The 24556-nt window shown below is 42.3% G+C and overlaps 1 protein-coding gene across 1 annotated transcript; it reads left to right on the forward strand.

Moving 5' to 3' along the window:
* Positions 1 to 8742: 8742 nt before the first annotated feature.
* Positions 8743 to 21586, forward strand: PDCD10 (programmed cell death 10). Its single transcript, XM_086468769.1, has 8 exons — positions 8743 to 8829; positions 15576 to 15791; positions 16423 to 16476; positions 17857 to 17974; positions 18642 to 18768; positions 19093 to 19171; positions 19489 to 19571; positions 21102 to 21586. Exons 2-8 carry the CDS (start codon positions 15696 to 15698, stop codon positions 21181 to 21183), a joined length of 639 nt encoding a protein of 212 aa, XP_086324895.1. The 5' UTR covers positions 8743 to 8829; positions 15576 to 15695; the 3' UTR covers positions 21184 to 21586.
* The last annotated feature ends 2970 nt before the right edge of the window (positions 21587 to 24556 follow it).

A 24556-nucleotide genomic window follows, 5' to 3' on the forward strand; every position in this document is an offset into this window, starting at 1 on the left:
TAGTTGCTTACACGGCTTATATACAATACATTAATGTTGTTTAAAGTATTGATCACATTCAAACAGACCTTTACGTTTTAACAAACTAATACCCAGATGCCTCACACTCAGTACTGGATTTTATTTGGAGTAGGAAGAGTCTGCTTTCATTTTATATCGGCGAAATGCACGTTAAGTATAGATTAAATGACTTGTCCACTACCAAAGGATCTAAAGAGAAGTAAGCTTTTCTTCTTCTTCCTTTAAAACTATCCTATCCATTGGTGTTACCTTCTGAGCTCCCAGGAACAATCCTAGAGCCTTTGAGAGCAAAAATTTAATTTTGTCCTTGCTCTCTTGGTGCTTCAGCAGTATGTCTAGGGATTCTTCTAAAGCCCTACAATTCTGAAGAAACTAAGTAATAACTCAAAGATACAATAGTTACATAGAGAAGGATTAGGAAAGGACAGTGAATATCAATTAGTCTCTACCAATCCTGAAATGACAAATACTGGGAACACATTATCATACATCTGTCTCCATAGGGCTTTTGCTACAGGTAAAGATGACACTCTATTAGACCTAACTCCTCATAACAATTTTTATATGCAGACTTGAATTTATGTTGCTTTCCTCTCCTTCCAAATACAAGATACTGTAGTGCTCTTCTGGAGAAATATGCTTCCATTATTTCAAGAATTTATTTTCTTTGTGACTGAGTCAAAGCTCATCCTCTTCAAGCTAAAGGGTATTTTGCTGTCACTTCATATATGAAGATCTGGTATCAGTTACGCCGAATTCACAAGTGTACTGTGTTTTGATACTGTGTGTACATTTTCCTCCCTCACATTCCTATATGAAAAATTACCAGTGGCATTTTTTTTCTTCGTGTATATCATCCCCTCAAAATAAATCTACTTACAGTCAATTTCTTTCTTACTCACTTTCATGGATATCTTCTCTGTATGCCCTGCTGCTCCACATCCCCCATAATTAGACATTGCTGCTTGCTTGTTTTTCTGATATTTGTTTTTCTGGGTATCTCCTCGTAGATCTAATACCTTGCTTTCTTTAGTATTTCAACACACACGGTAGGGAGAGCAGATGGAAACCGCCAGCTACAGATGATGCCAAGTAGCTTCTGTGCACGTTGGAGGCTATAAAAGCTCCAAAATCCACATGGGTTGTTGTGCTACCATGACATTTGCTATGCCTCAGAGATGCTGGGGAGGACTACTCAAAGGCACTCTCCTACAGGAAACCGAGAACAAGCGCAGTGTGGCCTGCGGTGACCACACAGGCGACAGTCAACTGAGGAGCTGCATTCACGCCTGGCACACGAGATTTCAGAACCTGTCCCCAGGAAGGGGAACACTTACAGCTACAAAGCACCACAAACATTGTTTCAGGCTCCTTAGTCCTACCAGGCATCTTCCTTCTCTTAATGTTACCTCGTGTCTTGCTGAATTCCCAACAAGTATTTAGAGATGCTCTTTACACACTCAAGTCTTGTCAGGTGAGGGGCAGGGGGAGACATGGGAAGAAGTCACTCATCAGCCATTCTCTCGTCTCTGGCTTAAAAAAAAAAATCTTCTTAAAAAACCCACAAACCACCTGTGAGCAAGTTCACATGGGGGTGGGATATTTCAGACCACTGTTATTTTCTGTTGAAACTATTAGCAATAAAACTACTCCCGCTTAGTCTAAGAAGAAAGCCACAGCTAGCATTCCCCACAGTTCTGCTTCCTTGCCACGGCATTTTCGGATGGCTGAAGTAAGGAGGTGGGCAGTGCCCCTCGGAGATGGAAAGAAGCAAAGATGCGTAGGCACACACTGCAGGAGCACGGAGCACCACGGCCATAGCAGAGGAATCACTACAGCACATGGGAGGAGATGTTAGGCCTGGGCATGAGGGAGGCTGATAGAACAAGGCAGCAGATGAAGAGGGAAAGCCCAGTTCTGATGCTGAGGAACCACCCAAGGCAAAGGCAAAACATCCCTTCCCAACTGTCACTACTGTCGGTTACGGACAACACCATCCCTATCCTGCGATACTCCTGTCAACGTTACTGCAGGATGAAAGTGAGATCGTGGCAACCAAAGACCAAAACAGCGTTGAGTTGAACGATTCAGCTCTGCATCTCCTATGCTCACGCTGTAAGCACTAGGTGGTTGCTCTTTTCGACACCTTGCCTTAATTCTCTTAAGAGATTCTCAGATACTGCTGTCTTCTTCTCAGCTCCTCCATCTGCAGACCTCCACTAATAACTCCTCTGGATCGAGAGAACTGGAAGAACAGACATATTCAGGAACGCTGTGACTGGACTAATCGCAGGACAAGGACAAAAAGAAGATGGTCCATATCGCATGCAGCCGTGAAACAAGATCTTATTTTTCATGCTAGACCACGGAGGTGTATGTAGCAGGCACGTTTGAGCATTAAACTAAAAGTCTCTTCTGTCATCTTCAATTCATACATCAGCTTCATCACATATCATCTGAATCTTTATTTTAAAAGAGTGCAGTCAGCTTCAGGTTTTTTCCTTTTTTTTAAAAAAAAACAGAAACACCTGCTGCCTGTAACATTACTGCGAATAAATAATGTTACTTTAATAAAGAGGTTTTTACTCACCATATGTAAGTGCACATGCTTTTAAAGACAAAATAGATCTACTACAGTGTTTTAAAAGTCCATATTCAGTTTAATAAGAGACTAGTTTATTCCTCTTTAGTACTTGTAAGAATCATTAGACATCTTTGAACTCCCACTAATTACTTTGTTTTTGGCAGACGTTACTGTTTCCTCCTCCTGCTTTTTTGAATAAATCTGAAATTAACAAGTCAACAAACTGACATATTTACAGTAAAAATAACTTGGCTTCCCTCTCTCCTTTCTCCCACTTCTCATATTTCTCTTTGCAGATGAAAAGGTTATCGTTCACCTACAGGCTTTACATATACTTAGAGCAATTTGGGGAGGGACCTAGGCATCTTTCCTTTACATCAACAGGCTCTCAAGTCGAAGACCTGATATCACAGTAAGCTGTTCATGTTGTCTTAGGTTTTGATTAATGGCTTTAAATAGTTGAGAAACTAGAGCAAATGCTTCTTTCGAAAAAAGCTATCCAAGAAAGAAAACATGAGTTGCTTCAGTGAACTCAAATTGCTACGTGAAGTACACAATCATTAAAGGCTCCAAGAACTCCTTTAATTTAAATGTGGAAAGAAAAGCATTCGAAAAGGGCAGTTTTAGTGTACCAATTAAAAAAGATGTCTTAAATCTTTAAACCCATTTTCTTTCTAACCACAACTTACATAACGGAGACGTATGGGGAAAACTGGGGCAGCAAACATTCTCTCAGATATAGAAACAGTTTCTGAAAAAGACGTTTTGCTATACTGTCAAGGAAGGAAGGAGGCAATCTCCAGTGGCTACGCGATCGTGAGGAGTTTAGACAGGCTGTCTTTGCCAAAGTACCCACGCTCCGAACAGCACCTTGACAGGACAAGGTCAGTTAAAAAAATCATGTTGAAAAGCGGATATCCAAGTTCTCCAGCCTACTCCAAACTTCTCCAAGAGAATCAAGGGCTGGAACGGCATCGCTGCTCAAAAAGTACCAGATGCAAAACGCAACTGGTGAGCAGCAAGTGTTTGGGTATATTACCTTATTGCAAAGGCAATTAAAGCGCTTGCTTGCCTGTGGTGACTGAGCGAAATTATCGGAATTGAGTCAGAATTCCAAAAGCAAAACAAAGCCTTGGATACGTTGCTCAAAAAAAGTTAGAAAGGAAGCGACAGTTCTCTTAGAGGAGGAAATCCCCCAAACCCACTGCACATACAGAAACAGGGACGACAAAAGTAGATGAAAACAGAAGAGCACAGGAACTGAAATTCTTCTGAGGTCTGGAGAGTCCATTCCTAGCTAACGAGTGCTTGGCTTTCTGTATTTAAGGAATTCCCCTGCACACATGGCACAGTTTCAGTTCTGACAGAACTGATCTTTCCAGAAGCAGCCAATTGTCCACTGGCCCCATCAAGTCATCACAGGTTTAGAACTGTCAGACCTACACCGCAGATTAGAATTAGTTTACGTTATTAAGCAATTATTTGTTTAGATGCAATGGTGAAAGAAGTGCATATAGAAGCAGAAATATCTTCTGGGCTAGTTATTTGGTTAAAACTGAACACAACCACAATGTTCTACCTTTGTGCTTCTAGACGGTATATTACTCATCATTACTGATTCTTCCTGAAAGAATAGTCTCAAGGTCTGAAAAACTATTTTTCAAGAATTATCATAATATTTAAGCACTCAACTAAACGAAAAATCCTTCACAACACAGGAGGTCAAATCTTATTAACCCAAAAGCCAGACACACATTTAAGTCATTAGCTTGTATTAGTAAGACATTTTCTCTTTTCCCATCTCATAGCTACAGCTGCTTTGCATTGACTCTAAAAGACCAGAAAGGAGGCGGATAACTCACACAGCTTTTATCACATTAGCCACAGTCTGCAGTTTCCATAATCATTAGCTTTGAAGTATATTAAACAAAGAAGAACACGACCTCAGAGTTGATATTTTAATGACACCACACAGAACAATTCTTTAGCATACATACTTTATTAAGGCCACCAAACGAGATGCTATTCAGCACTGCTCCAAGCACAAACAGGCAGATGAGAACACGGCTGCTGCACGGCCAAGGGAAGCCAGGCGGTGACCACATTACAAGGAGGGTTCGTGCTCTGAAATGCAGAGTCACCAGGCAACTTCCAACATGTACCTCTGATTTTGGCTGGGCTGAGGGACCAACAAGCAGCAGAATGTGCACAAGAACGCGTGCAAGACTGACAGAAAAAAGAAACTGAAGCTTTTAGTTTAAAAATAACACAACGCAATGTAGCTTATTGGCAAAAATCTTACCTACACATCTGTGTAGTACAGTATGTGATTATCTCTTTAGAAACAGAATTTGGGGGAGGCAAAGTGAAAAGAGGTGACATGGCGTTCTTTCAGTGAAGTCAGGAAATTGAAGATATTTCATATAGGAATTCATTCTACTTGAATTCTCAGTGTTGCATTGTCAGAGACCTTCTGCAACACAAATCCCCTCTCTAATGACGGCACTAAGGTATTTGCACTATAAAAATGTATATTCCTAATGTGACTGATGCAGTTTACTTATAACCCTGTCATTTGTACTGCTTTAAATACCAAGTGCAGAGGGAAAAGAAGTCCAAAGCTTTACAGTTATTATTGAATTGTGGGATTAACTTTTTCTCTCAAAGTGGACAGCTTCATTATCTCCAGCACAATTTTATAAAGAAGTTTAAAGAAAACGCGTTGTTCTGTCGATAGTTCAAGACTCAGAAAGCACTTCCTTTCCTCCTGCAGGAATGTGTGTTACGTTATGTCCTCCCACCCCCAAGTTTCGCTAACCTTTTGTCATCCAGTTCACAAGACTCACAGTGCTCAAAAGACATCAAACCAACCCAAGAATTTTAAAGATCTTTCCAAATATAAGTTAACTACTCTGGTTTTCCACATATTTGAGGAAAAATACAAAGTTATCACTAATCATGGTTGACTACGTAGATGTCTTTCCCCACTGTCTGCCCATTATACTGACATGCAACCAGAGATAATGACTGTATCAGAGAGCTCCAAGTGCGTACAAAATAAAGAAAACCAGACATTAATTTTTAAAGCTGTGTTTACACACCAATTTTGAACATTATTTTGAACACACAGCATGATTAAGATGAGGCCAGCCTAAAGACTGAGTATAGGACAGACGTATCCTATATTAATTCATATTCAGCCTGCATTTTAAAGACAGAATAACATATTGCCAGAACATGGATTATCAGAAATTGAAATTTTAAAAAGTATTCAGCCACACCAAAAGTGTGTCTTCACGGATGATGAGCAACCCAAAGAAGATTTGAAATTGAGGAAGAACAACATTGTGTTAGTTGAAAAGGACTGTAAAGACTCAAGAGTAGCTAGATCTTGATGTGAAGAATCCTACCAGCACTAACCCCTCCCCACTGCTATATTTTGTGATACATAAAATTAGAAGTTGAATTAAACTATGCACAAATGTGACATTTACATTTATAGACTAAATTTCAAAAGAGTTATTACAACAACGTATCGTTTGCAGAACTCCACTAGACTATGTATGAACATATACACGTTCTTCCATCTGAGAGGAAGAGTTGAGTGGAGGTAACACAAGACCCAAGTCTTAAGAACAAACACAAGACCCCAGCAGCACGCTCCAGCAGGAAGCAAGTCACTTAGCAGCTCAGGGGTGCATTAATCCCGGGCCATTTCTGGAATCAGCTGACAGGGCTGTAGCAGAAGGGTTCAGCAGGCCAAGAGACACCCACTATATTGTGTGGTTTCAGCAACGAAAATGAAAGTAGATGAGTGACAACTTCATGAATCCTTTCACATACGTGTGAACAAATCATTCGCTGAAGATGGCAGGCTGGGAGACAAAGTCAAAGCAAATTTAAAAACACAATCTCAAACTCGACTCGAGAATGTCAACACATAGGACAGTCAGTCTTGCGAAGATAAATTTTGGAACTCATGACCACATTTAATAGCAAACTCAACATTGCCACAAGCCTTCACCTTGTTTTACCTCTTCAGTTACCTGTGGAATTCTGTAAACAGCTCAGACCTTAAAGAAAAAGCCCACAACCATTCCTCCTCCCTCCCTCAGCAATTATTCCTCAACTCACTCAACCAAGCCACAATTCTGAAAAATACAATGGATGCAAAATAGGAAAGTATGAATTTGGTCCAAGACTTCACTGCTTAAGAAAAAAACCCCCAACAAACCAAAACAACAACAATGACCAGAGACATAATGTGGAAAAGTATCACAAAATTGATGGCATGGGATAACATACTCTATTTTAGGTTTCAGCACCTGTAGGACCGCAGCTTTGTAGCTTTACTTTAAAACGTACCATAGACACGCGTTTGGCTCAACCTACGCTGTGACATTTCGGTAAACCTAAGCGGAAGGGCACTATTTTCCTAATGATGACTAAATGATCACATCAAAATCGATAAGATGTGAATCGGGGAACGAGAGATAGTAGACGGTTAATGATACACAAGTCATACACATTATGCGAGTCTAACACCAAGATGTGCGGAGCGTTTGCTATGGAGAGATCATACACAGACCTGATTAAAACAAAACAAGTGACATGGGGAGGAGAAAATTCAGTATATGGAATAAAGTATAAGTATCCAGGTGCTTTTTGGTGTTTTGGTGTCCCCCCCCCGCCCCTTCCCCAGCGCTCTTGCTCACCTACGTGTCGGTGATGGGGACCGGTACGGTACACGGCTACGTGCACGTATCTGTCCGTTCCCATCAAAGTCTTCCCGCTTTGCCCCCTCCCCGCTGCAAGAGCTTACAGCCAACGTTTGACAAGTTTAACACTTCAGCTGTTCATTCGCGATCGCATTGGAATTCACGCGTCTCGTTAACACTAGGTAATGCCGATCAGCATTTATTAAAAAAGCGAGTTTTAATCCTAATGTATCAGAAAACTGAGTCAACACTTCAACTACCGGGCTCGTTTTAAATGTAGTTCAAAACTTTACATCTTAAGCCTTACCAATAATAGGTACCTGGGCAGATAATACACAAGTTCACTTGACTTTTTTTAACAGCCAAAAGACCGAACACCCCGTACACACGGCCGCTCTGCGGGGCGCGGAACAAGCCGGCAAACCAGGGAGCCGCAGGCGACAGCAGCCCCTCCACAAAGGGCCTTCGGCAGCGCGGCGGCCCCAAAAAGCCTCGCAGACCCGCACGGCGCCCCCTCCTCCGGCACCGCCGGGTCCCCGGCAGCTCCCGCCGCAGCACCGGCCGCCGCGGAACTTGACAAGAAAGTGCCGGCACCGAAGCGCAGTCGCGGGCGAGCGGGGCGGAGAACGCCTCGGTTCCTCGGAGGCGGGAGACGTTTCCTCCCCGCCGGTGCCGGCAGGTGGAGAGACAACGGGTGACGGCACACCTGAAGCGGTTCGGGGTTGGGTTCTCCCCCACCCCATCAAGTTCTCTCACCGGCGGGGAAGCACCTCCGCTCCCAAACGCCTCCCCCCCTCCCGCCGCAGCCGCCCCTCAGGCGGGCGCAGCCGCTCGCTCGCTCCCCGCCCCCCCCCCTCACCCTCCCCTCAGGCGCTAACGGAACGCCGCGGCGGCGCCTTCCCGCGCGGCGCGAGCCCGGGGCGTGCCGGCGCTCTCCCCCTCCACAAGCGCTCCTCCGCACAGCCGCTACCGCCAACCGGACACGCGCGCCGAAACGGAGGGACGGCAAGCTTCGCTCCGTTTAAAAAAAAACAAACCGGAGCCGCCGCCCAGCGCGAGCGGACACCCACCCCCCCACCTAACCCCACCAGCGACGAAGAGACGAGCGCGCTCACCGGCCCCGTGCAGCCGCCGCACCCGCCGCTCCGCGCTCCGCCGCGGGTGTGCTCCCCGCCCCGCCGCCAACGCCTTGGGTAGTCTCGCCGCCCCGCCCCGCCCCGCCCCGCGGACGCTCCGCCCCGGCTCCGCGCTCCGATTGGGAGCTCCCTCCTCCCTCTTCCCTCTCCCCGCCTCCGCCCCCCGCCCCGCTGCCGCGCGGCTTTCTGGGACTTGGTGGCGGAAGGTGGCGGACTACAACCCCCAGGAGCACCCCCGCGCGGCCGCCGCTCAGTTCCGGACAACGCCTGCACTGGGTTAACAGCGGCGGACGCTTCCTCTTCGCGGGCGCTTCCGGCGCGGCGGAGAAGCCCACTCGAGAGCTCCGGGGGCTCCGTGGGTCGGGGGGAGGTGAGGTGCTATGCCCTGCCTCACCGCTGGCCTTCCCTCCCCGGCGTGTGTCCGAGGAGGAGCGAGCGCGTTTGGAGTGGGGTGGTGTGTGTGTGCGTGGGGGGGGGGGTGGGGGGGTGGTGTCCGCTAGTGTCTTTGCGCAGGGCCTGTCTCGTCCTGCGGGGCTGTGCCGCGCTAGAAGCGTAAAACTCTTTCCAGCATTGGGGCCTGGTTGAGGGGCGGGCGGGGGAAGGACGGGGCGGGCGGGGGCCGCCGCCGGTAGCTCCCGCCGCAGGTGAGCGCGGCCTCGGGCCTCGCCGTGTGGGGAAGGCGGAGGGTGTCCCTTCCCTGCCGGGGGAGAGGGTCCGGCCCTGCCCTCCCCTGCTGGGGGGGGGGGGATCATCTGTTTCCTCTCGCCTTGAGGCGGGGGTACAGCGGGGGGCAAAGGCTCGTCCTTCTCCCTGTCCTTTCCCGCAGCTCTCCCGCAGGTGGTTTGGGGCCACTTCCCCATCTCTGAGGTGAGGGGGGGGGGGGGAGCGGCCGAGGCGGGGAGCTGTGCCCGGCTTGAGGCCCCTCGGCCTGGGCCGCCCCGCGCTGGCTGGCGAGCCCCGGGAGGGCGGCCCGGGGCGGGGGATACGGCCGGGCGGGCCTGGGAGGCGTAGGCCCGGATGTGTAGTATTTTTAGCTCGTCCTAACGTCGGAGCGGAGCGTTGTCAGGTGGCGCCGGCGGCGAGGTCAGTGCCCCCTCAGGTAGGAGGAGGGAAAAAAATAAGTCTTCTGGGCCTCTTCCCGCAAACCTGGAGGCTCCGGGGCCGCCCGGCTCCGCAGCGGAAAGCGAAAGTCCGGGCAGGGCCGGCAGGTACCCCGGGCTGTGCTCCTCTTAGGAACTGAGCAGCCGGGGGAGGCATTCAGGGCTTGGGTGTCCCATGGAGCTGCTGGCTTAACTGGTGGGTTTAGTTGGTTCCTGTCCTGGAGCTCACCTGTACTGGGGCACAGGTATCTGCTGAAACCTTAGGCCAGGTTTGTGCTGTTCCTGTTATCAGAGGAACGAATTGCCCGCTGGTATTTGTTTACTTCCTGGAATGTATTTGTATGTTTGAAACTGTCTTGTCAGTGTTTGATAGGGTAATGGCTTTGCTTTCACGTTCCTGAAGAGGAAGAAAAGAACGAGAAACATGGATATGTTGTCGTGTTTATTAGGCTGAGAGCCATGACCTGTTTCAGTTATACTGTATAATAATTTTATAATGTTGCCAACTACTGAAATTGGGGCGCAGCGCGGGAGGCTATAGTTTCTCGTGTGGTAGGCAGACACAAAAGGTGGATGTGTGAGGACAGACTAAATCACTTCAAAATGGAAGTTCCTCATTGCAAAAGAACATGATCTAATTGTAAGCCTGACTTCAGACTAGGCCTGGATTTGGGTTTTTTTTTAAAGTTGGTATGACTCTAAAAATAGACATCTTGGGTTTATTGAAAGTTCATGTGATTTCTGAATTAGTCACACGAATTGCTCTTACAATAATAAAATGCATAAGCAGTTATGCTTTGTCAGAGTGAACTCAGCTGTGAGTGGCTATTATATGTGCATGGAGGTGTTTGAAAACTGCATATCTCTGCTCTAGTGAGAGGCATTTAAAGATATTCTAAAACTTCAGTGCTGTTTTTTGGTGACATTCCTTTTATTAACTCTTCAGTGAAACTGCTGGGTGTAAGAGTTGCTAGAATATGGACTCAGCGCAGTAGACTACCTTTTTTTAAGTTTCTTGTTGTCTTTACTAGTTTGAAAATACAGAGATTGTTGTCGTAATAGGTCAGCTGTTATGACAAGTCCAATTCAGCCGTACTGCTGTGAAGTCACATCAGCTTGATAAATGAAGGAAAGGTGTTATCTGAGGCACGAAGCATTTAAGTTTTGTACCGTATGGTCTAAAGGAAAGAATTGCAATCTATAATTGAAATACAGTGCTGGCAGGTAATTACCATCTGACAAGGAAAAGGAGTGTGGGGTTTTTATTTCTTTTAAGTGACCGTTAATAAGGGAAACTTAGTTACCAAGCCCTGTGTGGGGTGTGCATGTAGTTAAAAGAGCATACTCTGCAGTTGTTTGTTTTTCTGCTGTTAAATTTGTAGCTGTAATTAGTAAATTACCTAAACTCCCTCCTGCCATGCACATTGGCCTTACAAATAGGAGCCAAGCTCTTCGCCTCTGAATTCAGGATAGAATTCGTGCTGCTATTTCCCTTCCCTTGCTTAAATTAGTTTTTCTGGTGACTTGTGGGTCTCAAATCAAGTCAAAGGTAAAACCTCCTCTTGAATCCTCACTGCAAAAAGTGGAGCAGAACTTTCACGGTAGTAAGGATTGCCTTTTCTAGCAGGAATAGAGCAGTAATTTTTGCTAGAAGTCAACCATTGACGTAATCACTCTGGTAGCCCACTGCCTCAGGCTTTGTTCCTCTGTAGTCCTTCTCTAAAAGAGAGTATTAATGTCTAGGTGCTTCGAGTTTTCCAGCTCTAAGGTAGATGGAGCCTGGAGAAGGGAATAGAGGCAACGTTAGTGTATAGGTAGATCTGCTGATGATGACATAATGAAGATCGAAATCCTGCCAGTTAACACCTAATATTTCTGTTGGTTTGAAACTCTTTAAAAGTTGTAGCTGTGAGACTCTACTCTCTTCTCTTTAAACACTGTTTCAAAAGATAGTGTTAAAAGCCTTTGTTTCATGAATACCTTGCTTGTTTTCGTGCTGGCCAGTGAGCAGGTGTGGGTTTGGGGAAGGTTACTGCTCTCTGCAGTTACGTTGTGATGCTTGTATTCTTATTAAGTAGCTGTGCAGTTCTGCTGCTTGATTTTAGTGTATGACCAGAAGCCTGCCAGTAGATGACATGGATTGGAGAAAGCAAATTGTTGCCTTAGGTACTGATGACAGTAGTTGTACACTTTGGGAAGTGTGGTGATTTTTGCTATTTACCCTTTTGGCCCTACAGAAAGTTTATCTTAGTGTGGGGAGTTCTGATAAAGTTCAGTAGAATAATGTAAAATGTCGTTGGATGGATATGGGGGAATAGGTCTATCAAAGAATCCTTCCAGATTTATTCCTGATCTAAAATGTACCAGTTCTTTCAGTGTTTGCTGAATAGCTGGGTTAATATTTTAGTGCTGGAGCTTAAAGGTTAGAATGTAAAATTTATACTGATAGTAAAAGTACGTACTCCGTGTTAGTACATCTCTTGGAATACAGCTTGATGTGTTCGATGGCTTAAGACTGAGCAGCCAGGATTGTATTAGCTGGCATCTTAGCTTAGTTCTCAAATTTAGATTCTCCTTGAGTTCCCTGTATTGTTCTGTACGTTCTCTCCGATGGCTGATTTCATCAGTTGAAGTGCGATTCTAATTGCACATGCACAGATTTGAATCTGTGGGATCGCTGGAACAAAAAAAGATCAGGCTTGCATGCAGATTAATATTTGGCAGTATCCTACTATCTTCACCTTGTCTTTCCCCTCAGACCAATTAACAAGTTTGCCAGCAGGTAACACCTTTTTTGCACCGTACAGCCGTTTGCCAGGGTTTTCTGAACAGGACTCTGTTGCGCTGTTCTAATGGAGTAAGATTCCATGAGAAAGTGATCTGTCTTTTGTGGAAAATGTAAAAAACCAATTGGCAGATGAGCCTAGGGTAAACTCGTCTCAGATAAAAGACTCTCTTGAGATTGTAGTGAACTGAAGTTCAGCTTTTAGAAGACAGTGTTGCCATAAAGCTTGGCAGCTCTGCGGATGGCTGGTTTTGATCACATACTGAAAGAAATGCTGAAAGCTCCTAGTTGCTGCATGATAATGTGCGTAAAACTTTGGCTTCAGCCAGGCCATTTTGAAGGCTAGCGGACTTTCCAATAATTGATCTAAATAATAGAACAGAAACCTCAGTTTTAGTGGGGGTTTGGTCCATAACCAGGTTTGAGACCTTCTTCAAAGATACTTGTGTGTGGTTTAGTGCAGCCATGACAAACTGCCTTTCTGTAATGCAAATAAATGTGGGGTTTGTTGTGAGGATTTTAATTCCCTCTATGTAACACTAGCAAGGACTGTAGTGCACCCGAGTCCCGTCTGAAAGGCGTGAGGAAGTTGATCACTAGCTGTAAAGGCAAACAGTGTGGCAATGTCAGCAGTCAGATTCTTGCACCGCACTACCTAGTGTATCTTCTGGAAAGTGGGAAGGTTTCTGGAATCAGGAACCACCCGTGTGATATACTGAATGTATTTGTTTTTGTATATTGGCAACAAAAGTGTTTGATGTTCTTGCATATTTCTGGTGTGCACATATATTGAAATCTCTTGTCTTCAGTGGCAACACTTGTGTTAATATAAATCCTAGGTTTTGTGTTTGGGTTGAAGAGTGTCACTGCCTGGTGAAGAGGTAATAGGTGGTGTATAATTGTTTTTATATGGGGGGTTTAACTGTACTGTGGATTAGTAAAAATAGCTTATGGCTCTTCAGGAGAAAAATGAGTTCTTCATGGTAGTCCACAGTGTAATAGGTGTTCATCATCATAAAAATCCATCATTTCAGTTACTGTTTCATTTTCTTTGTGGATCCTGCTAACCCATAAAAACAAAGTAATTACATCTAATGGTTATTTTGTCCTTTTCTTGCCCTTCTTCCTATGATCAAAAATCTTTTGGCTAGACTAGAACAATGTTCAATGACCCAATTTAACTGTTTTGAAGACTTAGTGTTGAGAATACAGTACTCTAGATAAAAACTTGGAGTAAATTAATCTGTAAATGCCGTCTTCAGTGGTGCTTGTTAGTGTAGTGTCTTGTGTGAGTCTATGTTTTTACGGAACTTCCAGGAAATACAGAATTAAACTGTAAACCAGCTTTCTCTCCACTCTGCCCCTTATATGCCAGAGTCTTTAGTGCAGGGAATGTGCCTGTATCGTAAATGGGACAGCTCGTACTTGCAGTTGTGATTGAAAACTTGTTCAGACAAGTTCCCCCCGCCCCCCATGTGAGTAGATCTTGCATGAATTTGTGTAACTCTGAAACAAGTTCTTTAAAGATATTCAACTTCTTGAGGGATGATGAATATTCACTTGTATGCTTCCATGTTCTTGACAGCTGTAAAAGTATCTATGGGCAGGTGATAAAAATGTGAGAGTCCTGATTTTTGCAGTTCTGTCCGCAGGGACGTATCTTACCCCTTTTTAAAGTCTCTGGGATCCTGTTCTGTGGCTGCAGGAATCTGCTCACGTACGTCACGTTGAAGGGTTGGAACAGTAAGAGAAACGGAGATGAGACGTTGTAGTCCGTGTCAGAAGACTTGTATAAGGAGCTGTAGCTTGTACTATAGTCATGTTTAATTTTTCTTCAAATCCTGTTTTAGCTGTTGCCTCTTTCTGTAGCGTGACCAGGTCTTCACTTGTTTTCTCACTTTTGGGTATATTCATACTGCCTAACCACATACTCAGATGAGATGTACATGATCTTTGCAGTCACCTAAGTTCTTCCCTGTGCTTACTGTAATCCATAACAAATTTCACTTTATAATTATAGCTAAACTGCTATGTACCTGCCCTGGGCAAAACAGAGAATCTGTTCTTCTGTTGAAACAGCCTGAAGCTTTTTAGCCAGGACAGAGCATAGTGAGGAATATAGCTTGAAGAAATACCTTGGCATTTTTTAACCTGCTCAAGCTATTGGGAAGTGATATTGATTACTGTAGTAGCTTCTCCTGTTTCTTAAAAATGCCACTTTTTTCACTTCTTACTAAAATATCAATAAAATCATTACACAAACATAGAAATGCCTCATGTCTGAAGCTTGTTAGGAGTTAAAAAAACTCCTCTAGTGCATTAAATATTCCAAAATAATCTAAAAATTAAAAGTGTTAATCTCTTTCTGTTTATCTTTATTCCTAACTTGGACTTTAGGTCGTTAAACTCAATTATGTTATATAATATTTTAAAAGAACGATATGAACAGAAAATACAGCAGGCCCTAACAAGGATTTCTTATGAACTGCAGGGTGGCCTTTTTCCTTTTGCACATAAGTTCTGGGTCTGAGCGATGATCGCTCCATGTTGGCTATGGTGAGCTGGACTGGGTGGAGAACTTCCGAAATCTAGGTGCAGTTACTGGAACAATAATTTTCCGTTGAGTTAATGTAGCTGTTGGCACACCCTGAGTGGAAACTTGACTTAAGACTTTTGCTTGTATAACCCCAAAGATGTAGTATTCAGAATTCGAATGGGTAGAAGTAGGCACTGATCTCCAGCAGAATCACAGCTTGATGTGTATGCAAAAATAGGGAGTATTTATAGATAGTCTTAATGTTTATTGTCGTAATGCATCTGCGTGGGTTTGGGTTTACAGCATTTAAGGCTTTTCCAGCTTTTTCTCTATGTGAATTGTCAGGAATCTTATGCTGCTGCTTACAGGTGGTGGCAAGATTTTTGTGATACGCATCAAATAAAATCACTTCTTTCAGGAAAATGAATTCCGTAAGAGCTTGAAGTTAACACTTTGGGTAGTACCTTACTCCAAAATATCTGTTCACTTAATAGATTTCAGTTAGGGTTTTGAAGTTAGATGAAGTAGTCATTCCATATTTACTCAACTCATGTCATAAGTAATTGCTAGTCTCTGAGCAGTAACAAGTGAATGTTGTTGTGTGCCTTTTTGTTTTTAGAACCTGTCAGTCATGAGCATTCATAATTGTGTGTGTTTTGTTGTTGTTTTTTTTTTTTTTCCTCACACAATCGAAGGACAATACATTTTTCAAGTTCTTCCAAGTATTCTTGCACAACGAGGAAAAAGAAGAAACATTTCAGTGAATGAGGAGGTTTTTGCTTCTATAGTGTTTTCCTTGAGAAGTGGGTCTTTGAATGAGGATGACAATGGAAGAGATGAAGAATGAAGCAGAGACCACTTCTATGGTTTCCATGCCCCTCTATGCTGTAATGTACCCTGTCTTCAATGAGGTAAGCTACATTTTCCTTTAGAATTTAATAATCCCCTTTACATTGGGAAATATGATCGCACTAACAGGTTGCTCATTTGGCTGGGAAAGCTTTGTGTCTAGCACCATCTCCTCCCTATGCGTTGCTTTACCTTTCTTTTTGTGAATACAACTTCATGCTCATCAAAGATTGCTGGTGATCTTGGCCCTGATCTTTTTTTCTACCTTTCACAGAGAATTTTCACAAAAATCTTAGGTCCAGAATTCTATAGCAGGAAGTAACCTGCAGTTGAACATGTACCTGTGAACAGCTTGATACATTTTAATTTTACTGCTAATGGTTAGAATTTAATAGGATGTTTGTTTTTCTGAGAGTGTTGGAGATTGTCAAGATGTTTTCAAAGCTTCTGTCAGACTTCTGCTGTGGGCTGGGTAAATGTAAGATATGTTCAGTGACATCTTTGACTTTTTGTTTTGGGGGGAAGTCTGTCCTTTGGGATTAAACTTTATGGTATCTCTCCCTCAAGTAAGGCCAGTAATTTGAATGCTTCTGTCAATTCCCTTTTTCATTATGCTAAGGCAGGGCTTGGGTGCTTGACTTGTTTTGTTCTGGTAACATTAGAATTACTAATAATTCTAAACTTTTATTGCAGCTAGAGAGAGTAAATCTATCTGCAGCTCAGACACTGAGAGCAGCTTTTATTAAGGTGAGAAGTAACTTGCATTGGAGAATCACTGATTGCTTGAAAGGTAAACCAGATATGATGAAGCTAAAAAGCCAGCTCTCTTGTTCCCTTGTGTCTTTGTGTTTGAAGACTGCATCCTCGATCCAGTAGTCTAAAAATAAAGCAGGCAGTTGTACAGACTGTAAGTTGGAGATGTCTGCGAATGTTATGGGTAGAAATCTGAGTGACACAAGCATATTGAGCAATTTTAAACAGAATCTTGTCTTGTCCGTGTAGACAAAAGCTTAAATGAGGAATCAGTCAGTGAAGGTAATAAGGTAATAAACGTAGTCTAAATTTGACAAACTTGTGTAGAATAGGTGCTCATCAGAAATAGGAGTGTAGTGGACTTTGAAAATGGTTTACGAAGTGAGTGGTAATGGGATTGTTTTGTGGATGAGGCTACGTTCAATGTTCGTGTTTGCATCCACCAGTAAATGGAAAAAAGATTCTTCCAACTCTTGTCTTATATTCCTAAAGAATGAAAACAGATAGTCCTTTATATTGCTTTATTGAAGTGATGATCTTCCGAAATTCTTTAAACAAAAATAATTGCAGACGTGACATATCTTAATGTGTGAGCTGTGCAACTAAGTAATATTTCCCTGTTTTTACATTTTAAGTGTGCTTAGTCTTAAGTCTCAACTAGAGCTCGTACAAGTCTTTACGACTGGTGATAAGGAGCTAAGTTGAATGCAAATAATATAAAAACTGAGATATGGGTGGAAATGGTAGTGCTAGCTAAAAAAAGCCCTGTACACCCTCATTCTTATTCAACACAGCGTAATTTTGTGATAGCAGCACAGGTAGAATGAATACTTCCAATGTTAGTCTGGCTTAGCTTTACTTAGATGTGTCATCAATCAAAAATGGGTTTTGTTGGGTTTTGGGGTGGTTTTTTTTTTTTTTGGAAAAAGCAATTCCAAGATGATGTCTGAGCGTATGATGTGATTGATAAGAGGCACATTTACAAAATGTGGTGTGGAAGACGGGGGAGTAGGGCCTGCGTTTGAGTGAATTAAATCCCAACGGATACGGTATCTTTGTCTCAAAGCTTAGTGTTTATGGAAATACCACAGAATATAGACTTTCATGAAAAACTTTGTTATTCAAATTGAAATGAGTGGAAAGGCTTATTGGAAAAGTTGTTTATACAAAACCACTGATATAATCCAACAAAAAATGGATGTTGTAGCAGAAGAATGATTTTCAATGTAATCTGCTAGTTTAAAGCCATTAGACTTTCAAAGTTTCTAGCAAACTCCTGCAGTATATGACGTAAGTTAACATGAAAATGTGCCTTTGAGCTTGCTGTGTTCAGGTCTTGTGTATTTAAGAATAAAAATTTTCTTTGCCATACAGGCTGAAAAAGAAAATCCAGGTCTTACACAGGACATCATAATGAAAATTTTGGAGAAAAAAAGTGTGGATGTGAACTTCACAGAGTCTCTTCTGCGTATGGCAGCTGATGATGTAGAAGGTACTACCTCTTATGTTGAATAAGTGTATTTTTAATTATACTGTTAACTGGGAACATGCATTTCTATGCCTGTTTTCAGAAGAGGTTATTTGTTTCTTAATAGAATTTTTTTTCAGCACGACAGAAGAATGTTTGCATTTTGCGAATACCTCTGTGGGGGAAGAGTTAAATCCCCCTAAAAAGCATACTTGACTAATAAGAGAAAGAAAGAGAGTGAATGTTTAGAACTGTGTTGATGTGGGTGCATAGTTCACCTCTTGCAATGCTAACAACCAGGAAAAAAGCATATATGGAGTATAATATTCACCTTCCTTTTCTCTGCTTCAAATTACAAGCAGTAGTTATGCTGTCAGAGAAGGGCAGAACACAGCAGGCTTTAAGTTATTTTAATACTGCATTTGATTAGCATAGGGTCTTCAGTGTCTCACTGAAATCAAGTTAGATGGGCTCTTTTGCCAAGGTGCAACAATAAAGGTTGTTGTTGCACTGTGGTTCTGTTGAGGCAGAGTGTGTTCACAGCAGTTTTCTGGTCGTGGCTCTTTGGGCGCTGTTCACCTTCAGATGCAGCACGGCAGTGCTGCTGCGCTTTGTGAAGTAGTGTTTGCAGCTGTCACCAGAGTCCTCAGGAAAAACTAACGGTGCTTTTAAATATGTTGTTCTTGTTTAGAGTATATGATTGAAAGACCAGAACCAGAATTCCAAGATCTTAATGAAAAGGCACGAGCACTTAAACAGATTCTTAGTAAGATTCCTGATGAGATCAATGACAGAGTGAGGTTTCTTCAGACAATCAAGTAAGTATTATGTATTTTTCTACAGATTGAGGGGTGAAACTTTTATTTAAATCTGAATGTTCAAATGCTGTGGGAGTTGCTAGCACCACTGTTCCCATTGGAAAGGGGCCTGATCCTCGCTTATAAATGAGCGGGGAGAGCTCAGGGTTCTTAACGAGATTCCCACGTTACTGGTCTTGCTACGTCCTGTCTGACACTTACTCTGTAGAGACTGTTTTAAGAAGTATTTGGCTACTAGAAGGGGATTAAATGCCAACATTTAAGTAGGATAGCTTAAGGATATTACAGCTATCTTATTACAGCTATCTTTTTATTGCCACACAGGGACATCGCCAGTGCAATAAAGGAACTTCTTGACACAGTAAATAATGTCTTCAAGAAATACCAATACCAGAACCGGCGGGTATGTGCAATAACACTTTTTATACAGTGTTTTCAGTAGTGTAAGAGGAAGCACATCCTTTTGAGCAAAAGATGAATAGGAGGGCTTAGCTGGTCAGTGACATAATACTTCACAGGATTGTTGTGTGGTAGGTCTCAGCAGTTTTATAGGAAGAGGAGGATTTCTCTGCATGTCTTCTAAAAAAAAAAATTTAAAACCCCAATTTTCTGCACCTAACATAATGTTGGCCAATTTTCTTATCATTTTAACCTCGAGATTCTTGCTGTACCCAACAATACGTGAACTAAGACTCTGCTCCTGGTGTTTTTGTTTCTTAGGCACTTGAGCACCAAAAGAAAGAGTTTGTAAAATACTCCAAAAGTTTCAGTGATACTCTGAAAACCTATTTTAAAGATGGAAAGTAAGTATGTTTTTGTACTACCGTTTTACATAATGAGGGGCCTTGTTGACCAACAGGGGAAAATAGGACAAGCTTTGGGGCGTAACCTACCTTCTTTGGGCCTTGCCTAATTTTTTCCTCACCTGTGTCCCCAGACCATCGTGGCTGCTTTGAAATACTTGTACTCCTTTTGTAATGCCTTTGAGGAAAGAGAAGTCTGTTACATGCACCGCCATACAACACCCATGTGCAGTATTTGCTGTGAACTTGAATATGTGAAGTTAAATTTCATGGCCCCATGTGGTTTTTCTCAGGGTATATACAAGGACAAAAACTTATGAATGCTTTACTGAAAACAGTACTGAAATCTACCGATGTGAAATATCGTTTGCAGACGCTAAACGTCTCTGCAGTGTTTTCTTTGATTTACATTTTTATTGTCCTTTCTTTATCACTCCTTATAGTGCTTCATAGTATTTGGAATTACTCAGCTGATGAATCTTTTTATATTTGAAGATTTTTAGCCTTCAAACTGAGGCTTTTTTCAGGCCTTCACCTTGGGTTTTGAAGTCACTACTCGTATATTTCCCTGTAGTGACTGTTTTGGGTGAGGAGTGTATCCCCCTCAGATTTTGACAGTGCCAAAGTGTTGTGTGTGCTACTGTTTTAAAGATGAGAACTAACTTTCACGTCTGCCAAAGGAGAGAGAAGTTTTGAGACCAGCTGTGGATACTGCCTTGCCCATATCGAAGTGTTGTGGGTTTTTTCTTCTCTTACTGAAACTGGGGCTAAACTTGGTTATGATACCAAAATGAGATAGTTAGACCTTGGTAGCTTTATCGTTACTGAACAGGGGTATAGATGAGTTTTCACATGAACTAGGTCTAACCGATGGGTTAGAAAACTGTTTGCCTGAAGAAATGGGGGAAGGGTTGGATGTGTTGTGCGCGTACCCCACCGTACTGAGAGACCAGCTTTGTTTAGCCCCACGTGAAGTGAATGCTGTGCCATGTACAGGGGGCATGAGCTTAAAGCGTGTTGGGTATTATCAGTGTTGCAAGAAATCCCAGGTAAGGTGAAAAACTCGGTGACCTTGTACCTGTTTCTTAACAAAAAGAGACCTAAAATAGTGTGTTGCTTCCGCATGCACGCGTGCTTGGTGTTTCTTGAGGAAAGGGTGGCAAATTCCGAAATTGCTAGGGGATGGAGTGTTCAGCGTTGAAAAGAACGGGCGTTTAATGATCTGCTCCAGTGTTTCTCTTAGCTAGCTAAAATCCCAGAATTAAAAGATGGAGGTGTCAATGGTGATTGAGAGCCAGAGTCTCCAAGTTCCTGCCAATAAACACGGTCTTTCTAGGATTAGCTATGCAAATACGGCTGGCTGTTTGCCGGCAGTAAGCTTCAGGTGGGTCATGATATGGTAAAACATCGATATGCTTCCAGCTTGCAGAGCCCAGGTGTCAATATATTTAGTTGCCCAAACTTAATGCTGTATTTATTGAATGACATGCTTCTAAAAATGCCTGAAACAATATCTTTGTCTTTTGACAGGGCAATAAATGTGTTCATAAGTGCCAACCGACTAATTCATCAAACCAACTTGATACTCCAGACCTTCAAAACTGTGGCCTGAAAACTGTATATGCTGAGAGTTGTACTTTTCAATGGTGGATAGGGTACCTTTATATGTAAATTTTAAAGTTTTGACTGTATAAATTATCAGCCCCTCATGAGGGGCCTAATGCAGGATTTTGAATGGGATTATTGCCATCTTACACCATATTTTTGTAAAACATTGTAGCTTAATCATGATCTCACGATGAAGATTTTGCATCACTTTTTGCTATTATCATTCTTTTCAGAATTATAAGCCAAAAGAATTTACGCCTTAATGTGTCATTATGTAACATTCCTTATAAGAATTGTAAATATTTGGTGTTCTGTTTCTGACATTTTAACTTGAAAGCGGAAAACTGCAAGATTATGTATTTAACAATATTGGTGGCAAATATTCAATAAATAGTTTACATCTGTTAGACTGTCTTTTTGTATGTGAACAGAAGTGCATAACTCCTCTTTCTAGAACTGCAGAACATTCATTAAATGGAAAAATTAAAATTATTTGGGTGCTTAAAGCTACCGGCAGTTTAAAACAGTATAAAATGAGGGTTTTTCTTTAAAACTGAGATTTTGGCTGTGGTCTAATACTAGATCAGAATACTAGAACAATTCTATGGAAATGTCTTTGACAAAATAATGAAGAACCCCAGAAGTGGGATGTGCTTTTTGTTTTTGATAGAAACTAAATCTCACTTCTGTCTTAATCTTCTGTTGGTGGTGAGTTAACAGGTTTTACTCTTAGACTACTCCTAGGTTTTGAGGAGAGGATTACTTTAAATATATGCAGCTGACTATGCAGCAAAGGGTGAGTTTGAAATACCAAGACAACTGGGTTTTACATTGGTACCCTTTTGGGATGGAGGAGGAGAGAAGGTAGAACTCCTCCAGGTAGCACTAGTGATGTCTATACTATGCATGCCATGAGGCAACTCTTTTTTTTTTTTTTTTTTTTTCAGGGACTGAAGTCATGTGAGACCTTGATTGAAAAACACTTGACTGTGTAGATGGTTAAGAACTGCTGATGGACAGATTCAGGTTTTATCATTGAGATTTCATGGTTGTATTTCCCAAGTTCTAACGAATATCTCACACCCACCTTGAGGTTATTTTGAAATAGAATCTTTACAGAATAAAGCCCTGAAATTTTTCAAAATAGTGATGTGGCCCTAACTAGTAAGCTTAGGGAAGAATGTGAAGCAGTTTCTAAAGCTGCGCAGACTGTTGCAGGAGGATCACTTCAGACTGAAAGAGCACAATTGCTACAGAACCTTGTTTGGGTGTAAATGATGAAGAAAAGGTGCATCCAGACTTTTCTTGCACACTGGCCTGGTGCTGCATTGCTCATTTGGGGCAAGTGCCTTATCCAGAGTACAACAGCTGGGTCTTCAACTGTGGTTATCAGCTTAAATGATCTGAAAGAGGACAATGCTCTCTGCAGCCCTCCGAAATAGCACTGGTGTTCTGCTGTATGTCCGTGCGTGGAAATGGCTCCTTGAGGGAAGCGCTGACTGTGGTGAAATGGAACAAAAATGTCAAGGATGGTATTGTGTAAAAAAATGAGCTTTTGGGCGTGTATGTTGTGGATTTCTTGGTTACATAAAGCTATAAACGGGACGTGGTACTTAAAACTTGCTGGTTTGTGACAGCGGTGTTTTGTCTTTACTAGCAAACTGAGCTTAGTAACGTGACAAAGGGATGCTTATACAACTTACAGTTAAAACTTTGTGCTATTTCTTAAGGCTGGGCATGCTAAACTCTCAGTTCTTGGACAGTGGTAGAAGAAAAGCAATGCTAGCAGCTGCCAGGGAGGCAGTCTGGCTAAATTAGTCATATTTAATTTGCGTCTTTGAATTCTCTAAGTAAAAGGTTGAGTAGCTTTCCTCGTGGATGATGCTGACTTAAGTCATAGGAAGTCGTAGCATTGAGGGGCTTAATGAAAACGATATTAGATAGAAGAAAGGAAAAGGCACCCAGAGTTTCTGATGCTTCGTTCATCTTGAAGAGAGTGCTTGGTACTGGGGAGAGTGTACCAGTGGCTGTAAGGGTTATACTTTGTGAATTGGACTTCGTTCCAGTAAGATTCTGAGACTTTTTTTCTATCTTCTTGGATTGAGAGGGCGAGTAGCTAGAGTTGGCAGTCATTAGTTGAATGATACCGTGTTTAATGTTTATGTCTGCAGGTGTAGTAAAAAAAAAAAAAACCCAAACAAAAAAAATCTTTAATATTTTGTGACTTTGGTCCCAAACAAGGTGCTGTGTTACGTCCTGCTAATTGATTCCTTGAAGTTAAAATGAAAGAGGCTGTCAAAAACCGAGCTGCTCCTGTTCATCAGCTCTTCTAAAACCTTTACTGGGTAAAAGGTACCGAGCATAGGCCTAAGCTTCAGGTAGTCTGGCCAATATGTTTTCTTTTATTTGTAACCTTATCGTGATTTCTGTTACAAGTAGTGGAAAAATTATTGTAATCAATGTCTGGTAGCGGGAGAACTTGAAAACTGGTATCTTCAGGTCACGCTCTTCTGTTGCGTGCAGTGAATCCATATCTAGAGGTCTTGCAGGCTTTATCTTCCACTGAGTATGAGCTGGGGCATATGTCTGTCAAATTTTATTGTGGTTTTGCACTTTATTGTTCGAGTTACCTGAGTAGCTAAAGATAAGTTTCTCTTAAGGATTTCTAATGCAGCAGTTAGTGTTGCAAAATGCTATTAGAAAATTCCTGCTGTGAATGTGGGTTATAACTGGTATGAGAATGTTAACGTACAGAAAACCAATCTAATAAACAAAATAAAACTTTGTATATTTGTTAATGAAGCAGAGAAATGTCTTAATCACTTGTTTTGATCTTTCTCAGCCTATAAAGAAATGAAGAAAAGCTTACATTGACTGACTTCTGGTTAGAAGCTTCTTGGTTTAATACCGATAAAAAATTTTGTTTAAAAGTCTTAAGATGTGCTAGGTGCCCAGCTTGTTACAAGCTGCTTCTTGAGCTGACATGAGGTGGCAAGTACAAAATTTCGTGGTGTTCTGGTGCCAGAACTTCCATTTATCCAGACACAGTCTCAGTCTTGATTGCTATCTTTTCATATAATCTTACCTAGATTACCACCGAGGTGGTCCTTCACCTTATTTTTGGACCTTTCTGTGTACACCAAGGGAAGACATGCCTTGTTAGTTCTGCAGGTGTGATCTGATCTCTTCATTTTACAGAGGCTGCATGTGCTTCTCTAAATTGGGTGAGGAATGAAAAGAAGGTTTTCTAGCCAAGCTTGCCACAAACCTAATTCAGATTATTCCGTTATGAAAGGGAGGTAAAATAAATGTAACTTAATGTGTGCAGTGTTGGTAACTGGATTTGGTACAGCAGTGATTATCCCTTACCTTTGGAG

This window comes from Leptosomus discolor, chromosome 7, assembly GCF_034619465.1.
Source record: "Leptosomus discolor isolate bLepDis1 chromosome 7, bLepDis1.hap2, whole genome shotgun sequence".
Taxonomy (NCBI): domain Eukaryota; kingdom Metazoa; phylum Chordata; class Aves; order Leptosomiformes; family Leptosomidae; genus Leptosomus; species Leptosomus discolor.